The 15,162-nt window shown below is 35.5% G+C and overlaps 1 protein-coding gene and 1 long non-coding RNA gene across 3 annotated transcripts in view; one reads left to right on the forward strand and one right to left on the reverse strand.

The window, feature by feature from the left end:
- LOC147842795 (uncharacterized) overlaps nucleotides 1–15,162 on the forward strand; it is a 294,644-nt gene that overhangs the window by 57,769 nt on the left and 221,713 nt on the right. The gene's annotated exons all lie outside the window — the stretch shown is intronic.
- foxb2 (forkhead box B2) lies at nucleotides 10,357–13,531 on the reverse strand. Of its 2 annotated transcripts, XM_087265187.1 has the most exons (3): nucleotides 12,455–13,531; nucleotides 12,288–12,335; nucleotides 10,357–12,150 (listed from the first exon to the last, which is right to left on the reverse strand). In XM_087265187.1, the coding sequence occupies exon 3, from the start codon at nucleotides 12,098–12,100 to the stop codon at nucleotides 11,144–11,146; it is 957 nt and encodes a 318-aa protein (XP_087121313.1). In that variant the 5' UTR covers nucleotides 12,101–12,150; nucleotides 12,288–12,335; nucleotides 12,455–13,531; the 3' UTR covers nucleotides 10,357–11,143. The 2 variants fall into 2 exon arrangements, with proteins under 2 accessions (XP_087121313.1, XP_087121314.1); XM_087265188.1 differs by lacking the exon at nucleotides 12,288–12,335 and having other exon boundaries at nucleotides 12,455–12,643.

Genomic DNA, 15,162 nt, shown 5'->3' on the forward strand with positions numbered 1-15,162 from the left:
ATTCACACATACACTATGATTCATTTAGTTTATTCAATTCACCTATACCACATGTCGTTGGGCTGTGTGGGTAACCAGAGCACCCGGGGGAAACCGAAGCACCTGGAGGAAACCCACGCTAACACCCTGACTGTTCAAGGGATAATATTGCTTGATGGTGAGAACATTATTGAGCATTTTTACATTTTGAGGGAACATTCCCTTTGTTTATAGCGAAGCAAACATATAGTTTAGAAAGTAACCCTTAACAGTGAATCATGAAACCAACCTGAGGGACGTGGCACTGAACAGCAGGTGTTCATCATCAGTGCTCAATCATCACTTAATTAATTCTTTCACTGTCTCATTAACTTTAATTCTGTCCCTGAGTAGCTTTAACTCAATTTAGAGAGGGACCAAATGTAGCCTACTCAGGTTAGTTCAGAATGTTGCTGTGTTTCCTGTGAGGGGTAGCTACAGAGTAGGTTTAGATGTAGTGTGATAAAAAGTACAGTTTAAACAAAATAACAGCCATTATGCCTATGGAGAGTCTGTACCCACAAAATAGCAATGTGAGTGCATGGTAGGTCGCTCTAGATGTCCAAGTGTGTATTTTTTATTATTTATTATTTTTTTCCCTGTCCAGCGCTACCTATGTGTGTAATCACACTATTGAAGTGAGACAATGCCCTGCAGCTACTTATTTTATTATTTTTGCCAATAAACAAATATGTATTTCATGCATTTATTACTCTTGACTGTGATTTGAGACTTCTCCTGGACTAATGTTAGACCATGTTAGAATTAAACCATGTTAGAATTAAATGTTAGTGCTTATCTGCAAAAAAGTAGTCCACAAGTGACCCCTAGCGGTGACTGAATTTATTACAAATGTAAAAACTGGATCATTTAAGAACAGTATATAAATCAAAGTACATATAATAAAAACTGCAATGGTTTTTAAATTGCAAAGAGGAGAAAATAGATCAGACCTATAGGCCAAATCAAGTTCAATGTCCAGTGGGCAAATTAAAAACAAAAGTGTAATTACCTAATCTTGTTTCAAATCACACTCCTGTCAATTTGATAGAAAGAAAAGTATCAAGTAACTTGTAAATTTAAATGTGTAATGTTGAACTGATACATGTTGAACATAGAAATATAAAAAAAAAACATTTTTAAAAGTCTATTAAAGAATTATTAAAGAAGGAAGTGTCAAATTCCAAAATGAAAGATTATCAGTACATACTTAAATGCAGACAAAATGGCATCTCTTTGGTGTGAGGCGACAATGCTAACCACTGAGCCATTGTGGACCATGTTAATTTTTTAATACTAAAAACAGGTTTCCTTCCCAAATTTTGCCAACCCACTTAAGCCATTTTTTACCAGCACAGTCAAAATCTAAACTGCAGGAAGACGTCCATATTCTGAAATCATCAAAAAGTAAACAAATATAAATTAAAGTAAAAGTATTACAATTTAAAAAAATGTTGTAAGTTGGTTAAGTTATAAGGTGCGGCTCATTACACCGTCACGGCCCCTGATTAATAAAAAGACTAAGCCTCAAAGAAAAAAAGGAATGAATGTATATATATATATCCACTTTAAAATTGTATTTTTATGGATTATATATGTATTTTTAAAGTGGATTTATTTAAATGAAATGTTTCATTTGCACATATTTAACTATTTAAAGGTCAGATATTTAAAAATATACATAATCATTTACCTAATATATATTCATTAGTCAACTCTTTTTTTAAGTATAAAAAGTTCAGCTAAACACATTTACAACACATTTAATCCATATTAGTTAACATAAATAAACTAAAACATATAAATAAAGTTAACATTCAAGATACTAGTATTCAGCCTGTAGAGCAATTTAAAGACTTAATAGGTTATTAATATGTTAAAGAAAACTTTAAAAAGCCAATGGACAACAGTGGTTTTGTCATGTTTTGATCTAACCCTTGCAGATCACTGGAAAACATTCACTAATACCCAACATACACGTGTCCCACAAAACTGGCACCAAACACATCCAATCATGTACCTCAAACACACCAGTTCCACATCACGCTTAATTAAACACAGCTGGAAGCTCATCATGCACTGATATTCTGGACCATATATAGCACTCACACACTCATCTGTTGCTGAGTCTTTTTTTTTCTGTTAGCATTACAAAGCATTTCCCTAGTCTAGTCTTGCCATGTTTTGACTATTGTCTTGCTTACTGTTCATGGTGTTTTCATCTTTATTGACCGCTTTGCCTGAGACCACAACTACGCTTTTGAATTGCCCTGATGCTACTGTACTGTTTGCTTCTGCTTTGAATATTGCCTGCCTGACTCAGACTCAGCAACAACAGTAAAACATCTGTTTCAGCTTAGTCAAGGACACCCTTGAGGTTCACATCTGTATGTTTTTTTCTATGTATTTCAATAAATACTGTATCAGTTAACAAAAATCTAGTAAAATGAAAAAAAAAAAAAATGTAATGAAAATTCAGTCCAGCAAGTTTATTGATGCACAGCTTCATAAGTGCCAAACCAATCAAGACAATGGCAAGGAACACATTTCTTCAATTGATGAAGGTGAAGGAAAATAAAACCTGGAGAAAAAACAGTTCTCCTCTGGCTTAAACTTTTTGTGCAGAGCCGCAGTCTGCCAGACGCTTGAAAATGCAGGATATCTTTCATGGAGAAGCTGTAGGTCTAAGTAGGTCACCACTGAAGGGTGTTCAGGGTAGCCCATGAGATCAATGTGGAAACATGTCTGTCATGGGGTCTTTCACAAATCACTCTCACTCTCCACTCCTCTATGATCGCCATAGCATCTGCTAAGCAAGACCTCAGTTTATCTGATTTTAGTAATAAGATGTTTTTATTCATCCAATTTGTAATATCAGCTATAAAATGTGTTATTTTTATGAATTTGTGCAAATTATCAGGCTGAGAAGAGATATATGTAGAGTTGTGTATGGGCATTAGTGGAAACTAATTTCATGTATTTTTAATGATAATTTCCTAGTGGTGGCATATATAGTATTAAACATTAAGGGACCATGGACTGAGCCTTGTGGTACCCCACATTGTACTTTGATTGGTATGAAGCCTTTTCATTAACTGATACAAATTGATAGCATTTAGATAGACAAGACCTGAACCAAGCCAATGAGTTCCAGTAATAGCAATGTTATTTTCAAACTTATGGAGGAGAATGTTATGATCAATGGTATCCAGTGCAGCATTGAGCTCCAATAACAACATCGAACAGATCAGCAACTTCTGAAAACTATGGTTTTAATAATTTGGTCGGTATAGGTTTTAACATAGTGTTGATTTGGAGGAATTTATTAGTTTGGACAGTTCTTCCTCCTACTACTGAGAAAGTGTAAAGCTTATCCATTAACAATATACAGTGCTTTAATTGGGACAATGCTGTAGGAGGCAGATTGATGGTGCTTATTTTATGGTAAAACTTTAGATTACAACCCACAAAGTACTGCATAAGTACAGTGAAATAACAGCATATGTTTCTACAAGATATTGAACACACAAAACAAATATATATATATATATATATATATATATATATATATATATATATATATATATATATATATATATATATATATATATATATATATATATACATATTATATATTACACATATTACAATGTACTTCTCTTTAAATATTGTATACAAATAAAGAATGTATGCAAAGGAACAAACTGTTGTGATTGGGTACACTGTAAAAAGATTCTGTAAAAACTATGGAAAAATACTGGCAGCTATGGTGAAAAATTCTGTAAAAACATTTTACATTGTATTTTGTTTTTACAAAAAAAAAAAATGTATTCATAAAGCTGCTTTGACACAATCTACAGCGCTATAGAAATAAATTACTGAATTGAAAGTAAATTGCCAACTACTTGATGAAAAACTGCCAAATTAAAAAAAGCAAAAAATTTAGAATATGTTAAGAATTAAGACTATCAATTAAAAACAAGGTGGGCAGCTGTTTTAGTGCTTTTCTTTCTTAGGTTAAGGTCACCATCGGGCTATTGCATCTAAGACGTAGATGACTTCTTCCTTCAGTAGATCAGAAAAGTTTAATGACTATGGACCATGGTGATTGATATCAAATTATAAATCAAAAGTTACAATCTCACTTGGAGAGTAAAAAACGTGCTACCCACGACACCACCACTTCGCCCACCTAAAGCTTTTTATTTAAGTAAATTATGCTTTTTAAGTTTTCACTTTAACTTTAACTAAGTTGCTGCTTGCCACTTGTCTCTATACTTCAAGTTGTCTGAAAACCAGGATTCCCAGGCTCCAGTCCTGGAGGGCCAACCCCCTGTCTAATGTGGGTTTGATCTCAAATAAACTCCAGATCAAACCTATTTAAGTCATTCAGGCTTGCCTACAGGTAAGTGTATTGAGTAAGTGTTAGATGAAAACTCTGATGGCTTTGGCCCTCCAAGGAATTGAGATTGACACCATTTTGTAGACATTTCAAGTCTCACTTGAATGCTAATGCTACAGTAGACTACACATCTGGATTTACCTTCAGATCTATGTGATCACACAGATGATGTTTACTGATGATAGAGGGTGACAGAATCATTTAGCTGTGTTTTTGTAAGAACTACTAGTGCAAAACTACTAGGGCATCAATTAGCAAAACATGTTTATAATGAAGCTATTGAAATGGCCTGCATCAATCCACATCAATCAAATCAATTCCACTTTTACGCAGCCATTTAATTCACATCTTTGGATGGAAACATAGTAACTGTTAAATGTTTAGTATGTCATCATGCATTGACACTAACCATATTACGTCATCCTGGATCGTTACACAACTGATTAACATGTTTTATTTTATTATTTAAGTGAAGTGCAATATATTTACACAGAGTGTAAAATAGCAACTATATTCTATTAACACTCAGTGTAAATGGCATATACTTTTAACACTGAGTGTAAATAGCATCTGTTGCTTAGTGCAAATAGCCACTGCCATTCAAAGAAAAATACTAACACACTGCAAACAGTCAAAGAAGATGTTTTGGGACAAAAGACTAATTACAAAAGACTTTACATGAATCTTGCTTACACCATGTTGGGCCTTCTTTTAACTTCACAATTACATAAATTGTTCATGGTATAGATTCAATTAGGTGCTGGATGCTTTCCTTAGAGAGTTTGGTTCAAATCAATTTACAGCATCACATGGTTGCTAAAAAACTGTTTAAAACCAGTTTGAGATTATTTGAAGTTCAGTGTGGTCAAAATGCTCAGGTGCTTAATGTCAGCATTTGGTGTAAAAGCTTTCTTCAAATGAGACATGTTGTTAAAAAGATAATTATACATATTATTATTATTATTTAACTTAACTCACCATAAGACATATAAGCTAAGACCCTGTAAGAAAAATGTAAGACCCTGAGTAGAGCCCTGGTCTCCTCAACTCTTTTTAGGACATCTGAAAATGATAAAATACTTAAAATTGTTTTCAAAAAGTCCCAAAAACTGACTTTAATTCTTCAAAAATCATGAAGGTAATAAGAGAAAGCAGTTCAGCACCAGACAATCTGCTATATTGAGGACCATTAACACAGGACTTGGCTGCATCTAACAATCCTTGTTAAAAGGACAACCTCCAACCATTTCAATTAGCCCAGAGGGCAAACTGAATGTGGGTGTTTGAATCACAGAGAAAGAGAGAGATTTAGTGATCAGCTCTACAACACTGGTGACCTCTTTTCATCTTTTGTTAATACATAGCAGATGAGCATTTTATTATGAGATAGTGACTTATGGCTCGAGGTGTGTTGAAGGTGAAAAGCAGAAGAACATGCCAAGCAATGAACCAAAAAAAAAAAAATACAAATCTTTGAGCTTTCACTATAACTGAGAACAGCCACAAGTGAATCAAAAATAAAAGGCAAGGCAAGTTTGTTTGCGTTTATATGTGTTTTCAGTCTTGATTTGAATGTGCCTAATGTTGGAGCACATCTGATCATTTCTGGAAACTGATTCCACCAGCGAGGGGCGTAATAGCTGAAGGCGGATTTACCCTGTTTTAAGTGAACTCTTGGAATTTCTAGTTTATTTGATCCTAAATATCTGAGATATCTGTTACATTTGTATTCAGCAGTGGTTGAAAGAGTACTGAAAAATCATACTCAAGTAAAAGTACAATTACTTGCCTAAAAATGTAGTGCAAATACTTTAAACGTATCTTTTGTAAATATTACTCAAAGTATGAGTAAAGAGTAGATCTTTCAAAAGTACTCGAGAGTAGTGAGTAGTGTGTATTACGCTTTAAAAAGCTTTACTTGTAATTTGTGGATGTGTGTAAATGTAACATTCTGTAGAGAATTTAGTTATTGCCTAGCAGGCACACAACATCATAATGTTAATATTAGGTTAGATTTAGGTTGTGATGTCAAGTGACCAAAATTCAATGTCTAGCCAGCGTCTAAGCACAGTGTTATTTTGATGTCTAATAATGACATCAAGTGATGTCGATATTTGGTTGATTTTAGGTTGTGTTAGTAAGTGACAAAAAAACAACGTCGAGACAACATCTTACAAAAACATCATATTGATGTCAAATACTGACATTTATTCCACAGGTACGGCAACCAAAATCCAACATCTGATAATCATCATAGTGGTAACGTTCACACAACGTCAAACTGTAACATCATTAGACTTTGATATTTGGTTGGTTTTAGGTTGTACATTAGATATTGATGTTGGCCTGACAATTGAGTTCTGACATCAACCCGATTTTCATTTCCAAACAAAATGCAACGTCCCCACAAAGTTAGAGTACAACATTAATCTGATGTCATGTTGAAGTCTTGTGCCTACTGGGTGTTAAAGGCCATTTCAGTCATCATACAGTAAACATTCATCATATTTTCTTCAGTGAAATGCATCTAAACAGTTATGCGTGTAAAGATTTTGGACATCTTCTTGGACACTTTTAATGCTTCCAAACATTTTGCTTGCAATTATAAATCGCCATGTCTTGAGGTAGTTCATTATGATACGATTTATATTCTATGTGTGATTTGATTGGACTCGCAGGACTGATTTTTCTAATCCCCATAGACAAGAAAAAAAAAAAAGTAGTGACTGCAGGTTAAAGGAAAGTAGGGGAGTAAAAGTACCGATACTGCACAAAAAAATGCAAATATGGGGAAAAAGTACACATTTTTAAAACTACTTAGAAATTTACAATTCCTGAAAAAAATACTCAATTACAGTTGTTTGAGTATATTTAATTTACACAACTGGTATTCAGTGAGCATATCTGTAATGTATTGAGGTCCTAGGCCATTTAGTGGTTTATAGACAAATAATAATACTTTAAAATCTAATGTGAATGTCACTGGGAGCCAGTGCAAAGACCTGAGGACAGGTGCGATGTGCTTTGATTTTCTGGTTCTGGACAGAATCCTGGCAGCAGGGTTCTGGATGAGCTGCAACTGTCTGTCTTTTTAGAAAGGCCAGTGAGGAGTCAATTACAGTAATCCACCCTGTTGCCGATGAAAGCATGAACATGTTTCTCAAAGTCTTCACTGGGAAAAAAGCATCTAATTCTTGCAATGTTTTTGATAGCATGCTAATTTAATTACTGCTTTGGCATGACCACTGAAATTCATATCTGACTCCAGAATCACACCAAGTTTCTTGGCCTTATTTTTTGTTGTTTGACCCTCAGAGCCAAGGTAAACATTTTCTTTGAGAACCTCATCTCTGTTCCTAAACGCAATGTCTTCACTTTTCTCTTTGTTTAGTTTTGACACATCCAGCTCTTAATTTCGTCAATGCATAGGCAGAGGATGTCAAAAAAAAACTATATATAAAATAAAAGAAATTATACTATATAAAATCGTGGACGAACACACATACACAAAAAATTATATTATAACATTTATAAATAATTATGCAATAATACTAATTTTCTGTGGTGTTGCTGAGACGAGTAGATTCATGAATAAAAAGGTTCATTACAAAGGCAAAGTCTTTGCAGTCATTAAGACATGAATGTGTCACCTCAACCCTGTTGCACAGTAATTAACAATAATACCTCATATTAAATTCTGGCCCTTTACAATCCGCAAACCAGCAACTTCACAATGACCTCATTCCTATTCATCATAGTTTTCCAGATAATCCATATTTAAAAGACTCAAGGACTGAAAAAAATCATCACATACTGAAATATTATAGCATAATCATAATTTCAGTAAATGGTTACATAGTTGCTTTAAATGAGATGATTTCTTGCACAAAGTGTATTTTTTATATCAAAAACTTACTTAAAAATGTCACATTTTGTTTGAAATGTTTAGTGTCGCTGCTTATGACATGACAAATCTTATGTCCTTTAAGATGTCAAGAAATTGAAAGAAATGAATCCAGAGAGTTATGAAAAGAACAAGTGCAAGAAAGATTACATTGACTAGATTTGATGTGGGTGTAGTCTTTATATGAGCCAGCCACTTGTGCATCTTATTTGTTCAGAGAGCAGGTTCGGTTCACTCCTGGTGTGCACATATCAAGATGTATAAAAGAACCTTTGCCATGCTAAACAGTGACACTCTAAATGGCCTCCCAACTGGCAGCTTTTGTGTTGTGAAGAGGACCAGCTTGTCAGCTTCAAAGGTAAAATTTATGTCAAGAAGAGCAGCACAAAACAACTTTATGAAACGGCTGCTTTTGAAGTAATGTGGCCTTCTCCTTCTGGTGATTTATGTGTAACACGGCATCTCAGACAAACACTCACACAAACACACACACACACACACACACACACACACACACACACACACAGAGAGAAAGAGAGAGAGAGAGAGAGAGAGAGAGAGAGAGAGAGATCAAGCAAGCAAATAAGGATTTTTATATATAATCATTTATAATCTGGCAAATAAAATGTGTTGATTTTATTCATTCATTCATTCATTCATTCATTTTCTTGTCGGCTCAGTCCCTTTATTAATCTGGGGTCGCCACAGCAGAATGAACCGTCAACTTATCCAGCAAGTTTTTACGCAGCGGATGCCCTTCCAGCCGCAACCCATCTCTGGGAAACATCCACACACACACACACACACATTCACACACACACACACTACGGACAATTTAGCCTACCCAATTCACCAGTACCGCATGTCTTTGGACTGTGGGGGAAACCGGAGAACCTGGAGGAAACCCACGCGAAGGTAGGGAGAACATGCAAACTCCACACAGAAACACCAACTGAGCCGAGGTTCAAACCAGCAACCCAGCGACCTTCTTGCTGTGAGGCGACAGCACTACCTACTGCGCCACTGCCTCGCCCGTGTTGATTTTAATGTGTTGATTTTTAAACTAACATTAAAATTAATCACTTAACTGACCCTATAGCCATCATGATTCTTTTAACTGTCTGTGCATCTATTTCAGCAAAACGTATAGAAAGAAAGAAAGAAAGAAAGAAAGAAAGAAAGAAAGAAAGAAAGAAAGAAGGAAAGAAAGAAAGTTGAATTTATTTAGCAATTTGTTGTTACACAAGTTTTATGTAAAATGTTATATTTTATTTTGTTTACTTGTTTGTTTACTTTTTCATTTCAAACAAATCTGCATTAAATGCACTTTAAAATTCCTAGCTTTCTTAAATGTTTCAAGTTAATGTTTGATACTTGAAATAAAAGACTTAATTTTAATAGTTAATAATGGATGACCACAACTTAAAAAATAAAAATAAATGTAGATAGAAAAGAGATACCTCTCTATCACCACTAATTATGGAGCTCCTGAATAACCCCTGCCACATTAGAAAGTTACATAAAATACCAATACCTGGAAATTAATTGGTTGTCAAACATGTGAATAGCAACATAAATAAATAAATAAATAAATAAATAAATAAATAAATAAATAAATAAATACTACTACTACAACTACTAATAGTGATAAATATAATAAACCAGGATTTAGCAACTGATTAGGCAAATGCTCCTCAGCTGGACAGCATCATGTTTTCTGAAGTTTGACTAACAGACTTGGATTTCATTTCTATACGTTGGAGTAACATTTGTTTTAATGTTAAAAAAGTGAGGATGAGAAGCTATTTTATGCTGTTATGCTTGAGTATTGTGAAAAAATCTGATACATAGAGACATAAATTATTTACAAAGTGAAACATACTGTAATATTGTACTTTCCTTTCCTTTTCTTGAAAAATGAATTTGCTTTAAAAAGAATTGAAGGCACATATACAACACACACAAGCACACGACTGATTTGATTAATCTGTTCTTATTTAACACAAACACATGCACGCGCTGAAACATGCGGTGACTAGACATGATTTTACTGTAAAAACATTTAATTTTCAGAAAATTATACAGTTATACTGCCCGAGTTGAAATTCATATCACTTTAAAATAGCATACTTAAGCCAAGGCAACTTTTATTTACTATAACTATTTGTTTGACTGCTTGACTTTCATTAAATGTTTTCATCATATATTGGTAAGTACCACAAGTGCAATTCAAATTATGTAAGTCATTATATTCTACACATATATACAAATACAGTTTACAATTTATTACAATAAATAACAACATTTTTAACATAAATGTATTTACTATTTTACATACAATGATTTAGCAAAATTCACTTTGGGTTATTGGATATTTTTCTACATACACAGCAATCTTCTTTGTTGATTTAACTGTAGCGTAGTAGCGTGCAAATCATAGTTGTATGCAAACCCATCAGCTTTTGTTTCATTTTACACAGTTTGTGTAGTTATAATAACATGTATAAGGCTTAATTAAATGTTAAAAAAGCTAAATCAGTTACTTATTTTCTCTTTCAAGTTTATACAGTCCTTTGTACAGTATACATTTTAAAGAAGTTAAAGCGTGTACACATACCTCATTAAACACGAAGCAGAAAACGGCAAACTTCAGACAAAATCTGCCCTCTGCATAATATAAAGAAGCCTAAAATACAAAGCCAAAAGTGCTTCTTTAGCAGTTTTTAAATGACATTACAGATCTTCAGGAAAAGGTTGGCATATTAAGTCCAAAGAGATCCAAAACGTGCTCTAAACACCCTTGTCGTGAGTCTTCAGCCTCAAGACTGCAAGTGAGCAGGATGAAGAGATGCACTTTTTTCCTCAATAAGAGCTGCTGCATCTCTTTCCATCATTGCTGCTGTTCTTGGGCACAACTGTGTAACTCCTGGTGTAATGGCAGTTAAGCTGGACACTGTGCCCAGGGTCGGTGTAGGTTTGATGGGCATGGGCACAGCAGGCAAGCTCTGGGTTCCAGGATGATGATGGTAAAGCCCCTTCACTGCCACACTGAATGGGGGATAGTCTGATGACACTGGCTCGGACAGCATGCCAACGTGTGGCCACACAGAATTGACCATACCACCCAGCTGAGGGGGCATCGGATAGCCCAGGTGATGCATGACCGATGCAATAGGTAAACCACTAGCCATCACTCCTTTATAGTCTCGGCCGATCAGACTCTCGATGGCAAACGGATGCTTAAAGCTGCCGGTCTGCCCACCACTGAGTGTGTAGCTCTGGAAGTGGGAAAGTCGGCCCATGGTGCCCAGGTATTCTGGATGTCCCACACCCAGCTTCCCCGAATGATGGTGGGACTGATGCAATGAGTGCTGAGTATGATGGTGAGAATGGTAGGAGTGTAGCAAGGGGCTACTCTTGCATGCCGAATGTTCTACTCGAAGGAGCTTAAAACGTTTGCGGCGGCGCAGGAAGCTGCCATTCTCAAACATGTCTCCACAGTCTGGATGCAGGGCCCAGAAGCTGCCCTTGCCTGGCTGGTCAGGGCGTCGAGGGATCTTAATGAAGCAGTCGTTGAAGGAAAGGTTGTGCCGGAGTGAGTTTTGCCAACGCTGAGTGTTCTCTCGGTAATATGGGAAACGATCCATGATAAATTTGTAGATGTCACTGAGAGGGAGCATCTTCTCAGAGCAGCTTTGGATGGCCATGGCAGTCAGAGAGATGTATGAATATGGAGGTTTCTGGTCACTGTAGGAGTTCTTCCCTGGCCGGGGCATGGCTTTTTAAATTCTCAGAGCAATCAATCAGAAGCAAGCCAGCATATTCTCTGTTTAAATAAATAAATAAAATAAAAATAATATGAACATTAAAATATATATATATATATATATATATATATATTTTTTTTGCTTTCAATTATTATTTAGCACACTATAGCATTAGTTTTTTTTTAGACAACTTCACCTGTTTGTATTTTTACATCTGCTTTATATAACCGTATGGATACATTTCCTAAAGTAAAAAAAAAAAAAAAAGTTAAATAAAAAATAATAATAATTATAAAAAAAAATAAATATTAACACGAGTAAGACAAAACAATGTAAAACAGAACGAATCATTTACAAAGTTACCTCTCTTATGATACTCCTCAAGTGCCTGCGACACAGGTGTCCTCTCAGAACGCAAGAACTTCTCCTGCAGGGGATGCATGAACTTGGCTTAGACACACAGAGGATCCGTGACGCTTTTGTAAGAATGGCAGAGGTCCAGACCCCCAGCTAGTTGCGTTTTATTATGATGACACTGACTTTTGGACGAATAAGGGGTAAACAGGGGAGTGTCTAAATTCATATGCGTTTAGACCCATTCATCTCCACCAATCAGAGGCAAAGAGCTGCGCGCACACTAATGAGTCTGATAATGATAACACACATTGCAAGACTAATGCTATGCATGTTGGATTTCATGCGCTAGAAATAAAGAGCTGACATTATTTTAAACGTGTCGAATTCCAGAAAAAACTATATATACTTCATGTTTACGTTCACTGTATTGTGTTATTTTTATCTCTCTCTCACAAAAACTTGTCATGTAAGAGTAAAAGTAAATCAATTTGTACGACGAGACGGGCATTCCTGGTACAAGCCAAAGTATTTATCTAATTAAAATGGTTATATTATTATTTGGTAATCTGTTATGTACGCATATTTTATGCTGTTTATTGTACCAACATCTAAAATGAGTGAGTTTCAGTGTTACGCCACAGCTATCTTATGAAGATAAATTGTACATGTATAGAATATTAAAATTATATGGTAATATCTGCACTACAATATGAACAATTCTTTGTTGTTGTTCTGCGAGACTAATGACTGATATGAAAAATTAAAATATTTTACAGTGAAGTGGTTCATCTGTTCTCAATAGACTGTTTTAACATGAAAAGAATCATGAGAATACAAACGTGTAATTACATTAAATCTTTATTTTCCCTTTACTTCAGTATATCTAACAAATGCATATTATCTTATATGTTGTTTAATTATGCACACTATGTTATATATATATTTTTTATTTAAGTAACATTTATGTTATTCTGAAATTTGATATAATAACATATCCATTTGACTGTTAAGTTTGTAGTCTTCCAAATGCCATCAAAGTTTATGCATGCGTTAATAATTTCTGTCCTTGCTCCCACGTAGTTTAGCCTGCAAACATATTGCAAACAAATTTATAGACTCTTTAACTATTCCATTCTTCTGAGTAATTTCCTTTTTTTTTTTTTTGTATTTTGTTTAATTTTAATTTCATTTTATTTTGTTGTGATAAGCTGATTCAAAAGCTGAAAGCGCACGTTTACAAGCACCAAGAGCGCGCCAGTTTTCATCAGGCCGAGAAAAAAAAGTTAACCTGTCAAGCGGTTTGCGCTTTACACGGATTTCACAAGGATAAACGCTTCCCCACAAAACCTGAGAACATTTACTCCAGTAAACAGAATAACAAAAGCGCCGCCGCTCTTGTGCGGCCAGGTGTCACGGCACTGTCCCACCAGGCGCCTTCTTCACTTGGGTTCCCGGCGGGTAGCGAATACATTACATTAATTAAGCCTTCTGTGATTTACCTTCCAGAGAGAGATGTCCAACACTATAATTAAAGGCGTAGTGGTTATATTAGAGATGAATATTCAAAACGGTGTCAATTAATTAGCCAACAGATCTTTCTCATTATGTTCCTGAAGAGCTCTAGTTTTCTCTAGTTTAAAGGGTCACTGGCGAGCGAGTCGCGTGCATATTTCACACGCGGCGACACTCAGCGTCATTACCCTCCGGGCTAAATGTATTTTGAAATTCAACTTAAGCGCCGAGCCGCCGAAGAATAACGTGTATTTAAAAGCGCCTTTGACACGAATCATGTGGAGCTCTTGGCACAGGAAAGGCCCTTCGATGCAGCAGCGGGAGCGCGCGCGTTCCTCCTCACCGTGTTGTTTAGATCAATATTAAACCTAATCCCACAAAGCGCAGTGTTAAGTAGACAACACACTGATATGCATAAGAAATTAATTAGTCGAGTTTTCGCTGCATTCAACTCCTGGACAAATAACAACTTGTAAAGCGCACCTTCTGGGCATATTGAACATATGCTGGAATTAGCCTTAATTGACTAATTACATAAATTACTCATTAATTTTACAGCACATCAATTATAAAAGATGTATCAATTAATTTGGCATAAATTAAGAGCTGAACGTGGTAAAAACGGAGATGGGGAGATGAGTGCGCTATTGCGAGGCTGAGCAGGGAGGGTCGAGGCGGGAGGGGGCGTCGGCTCTGGGCCGCTACGGGGGGTGGCGATGAATGCTGGGGGCTCGTCTGTTTGTTGCAAGATGCTAATAAATATTTTTCAGCTTTGGGCGAGAGATTCTGACTAACGTCGTACAATAGAAAATAGAGAATCGGTAATAATAATAATGTTAAAGACCCCTTACTTAGTGAGAATGGTAGCGGTTGCCGCAAGGGTGAAGCATTTAAATCAATTAGAGTGATCCTATTGGGAAATGAGACTTTGGCACCAGCAAGAGGACTTCTTGGCCTTCAAATGATTTATTGATGCCGATTAACATATGAGTTTCTCATCACACTCAAAGTGATCAAGTTCATCTGTTTAATGTCTCATTTTAAGGCAGTCCTGGTCCTCCATTTACACCTTTATAAATTCAAGATTTTTTATCAGAGGGATGTTTGGTTATATTAACCCTAAAGCAAAGTTTTAAGATTATGCTTTATCTGTCCACAAACTCCGACACAGATGATATTTTGACACTTGGTTTACTGTATAG

The sequence above is a fragment of the Danio rerio genome, chromosome 8 (genome assembly GCF_052040795.2).
Source record: "Danio rerio strain M-AB ecotype USA chromosome 8, GRCz13ab, whole genome shotgun sequence".
NCBI lineage: Eukaryota > Metazoa > Chordata > Actinopteri > Cypriniformes > Danionidae > Danio > Danio rerio.

Coding starts and splice junctions, on each gene's coding strand:
- foxb2 (XM_087265187.1), bottom strand. CDS start 12,100: ATGCCCCGGCCAGGGAAGAACTCCTACAGTGACCAGAAACCTCCATAT.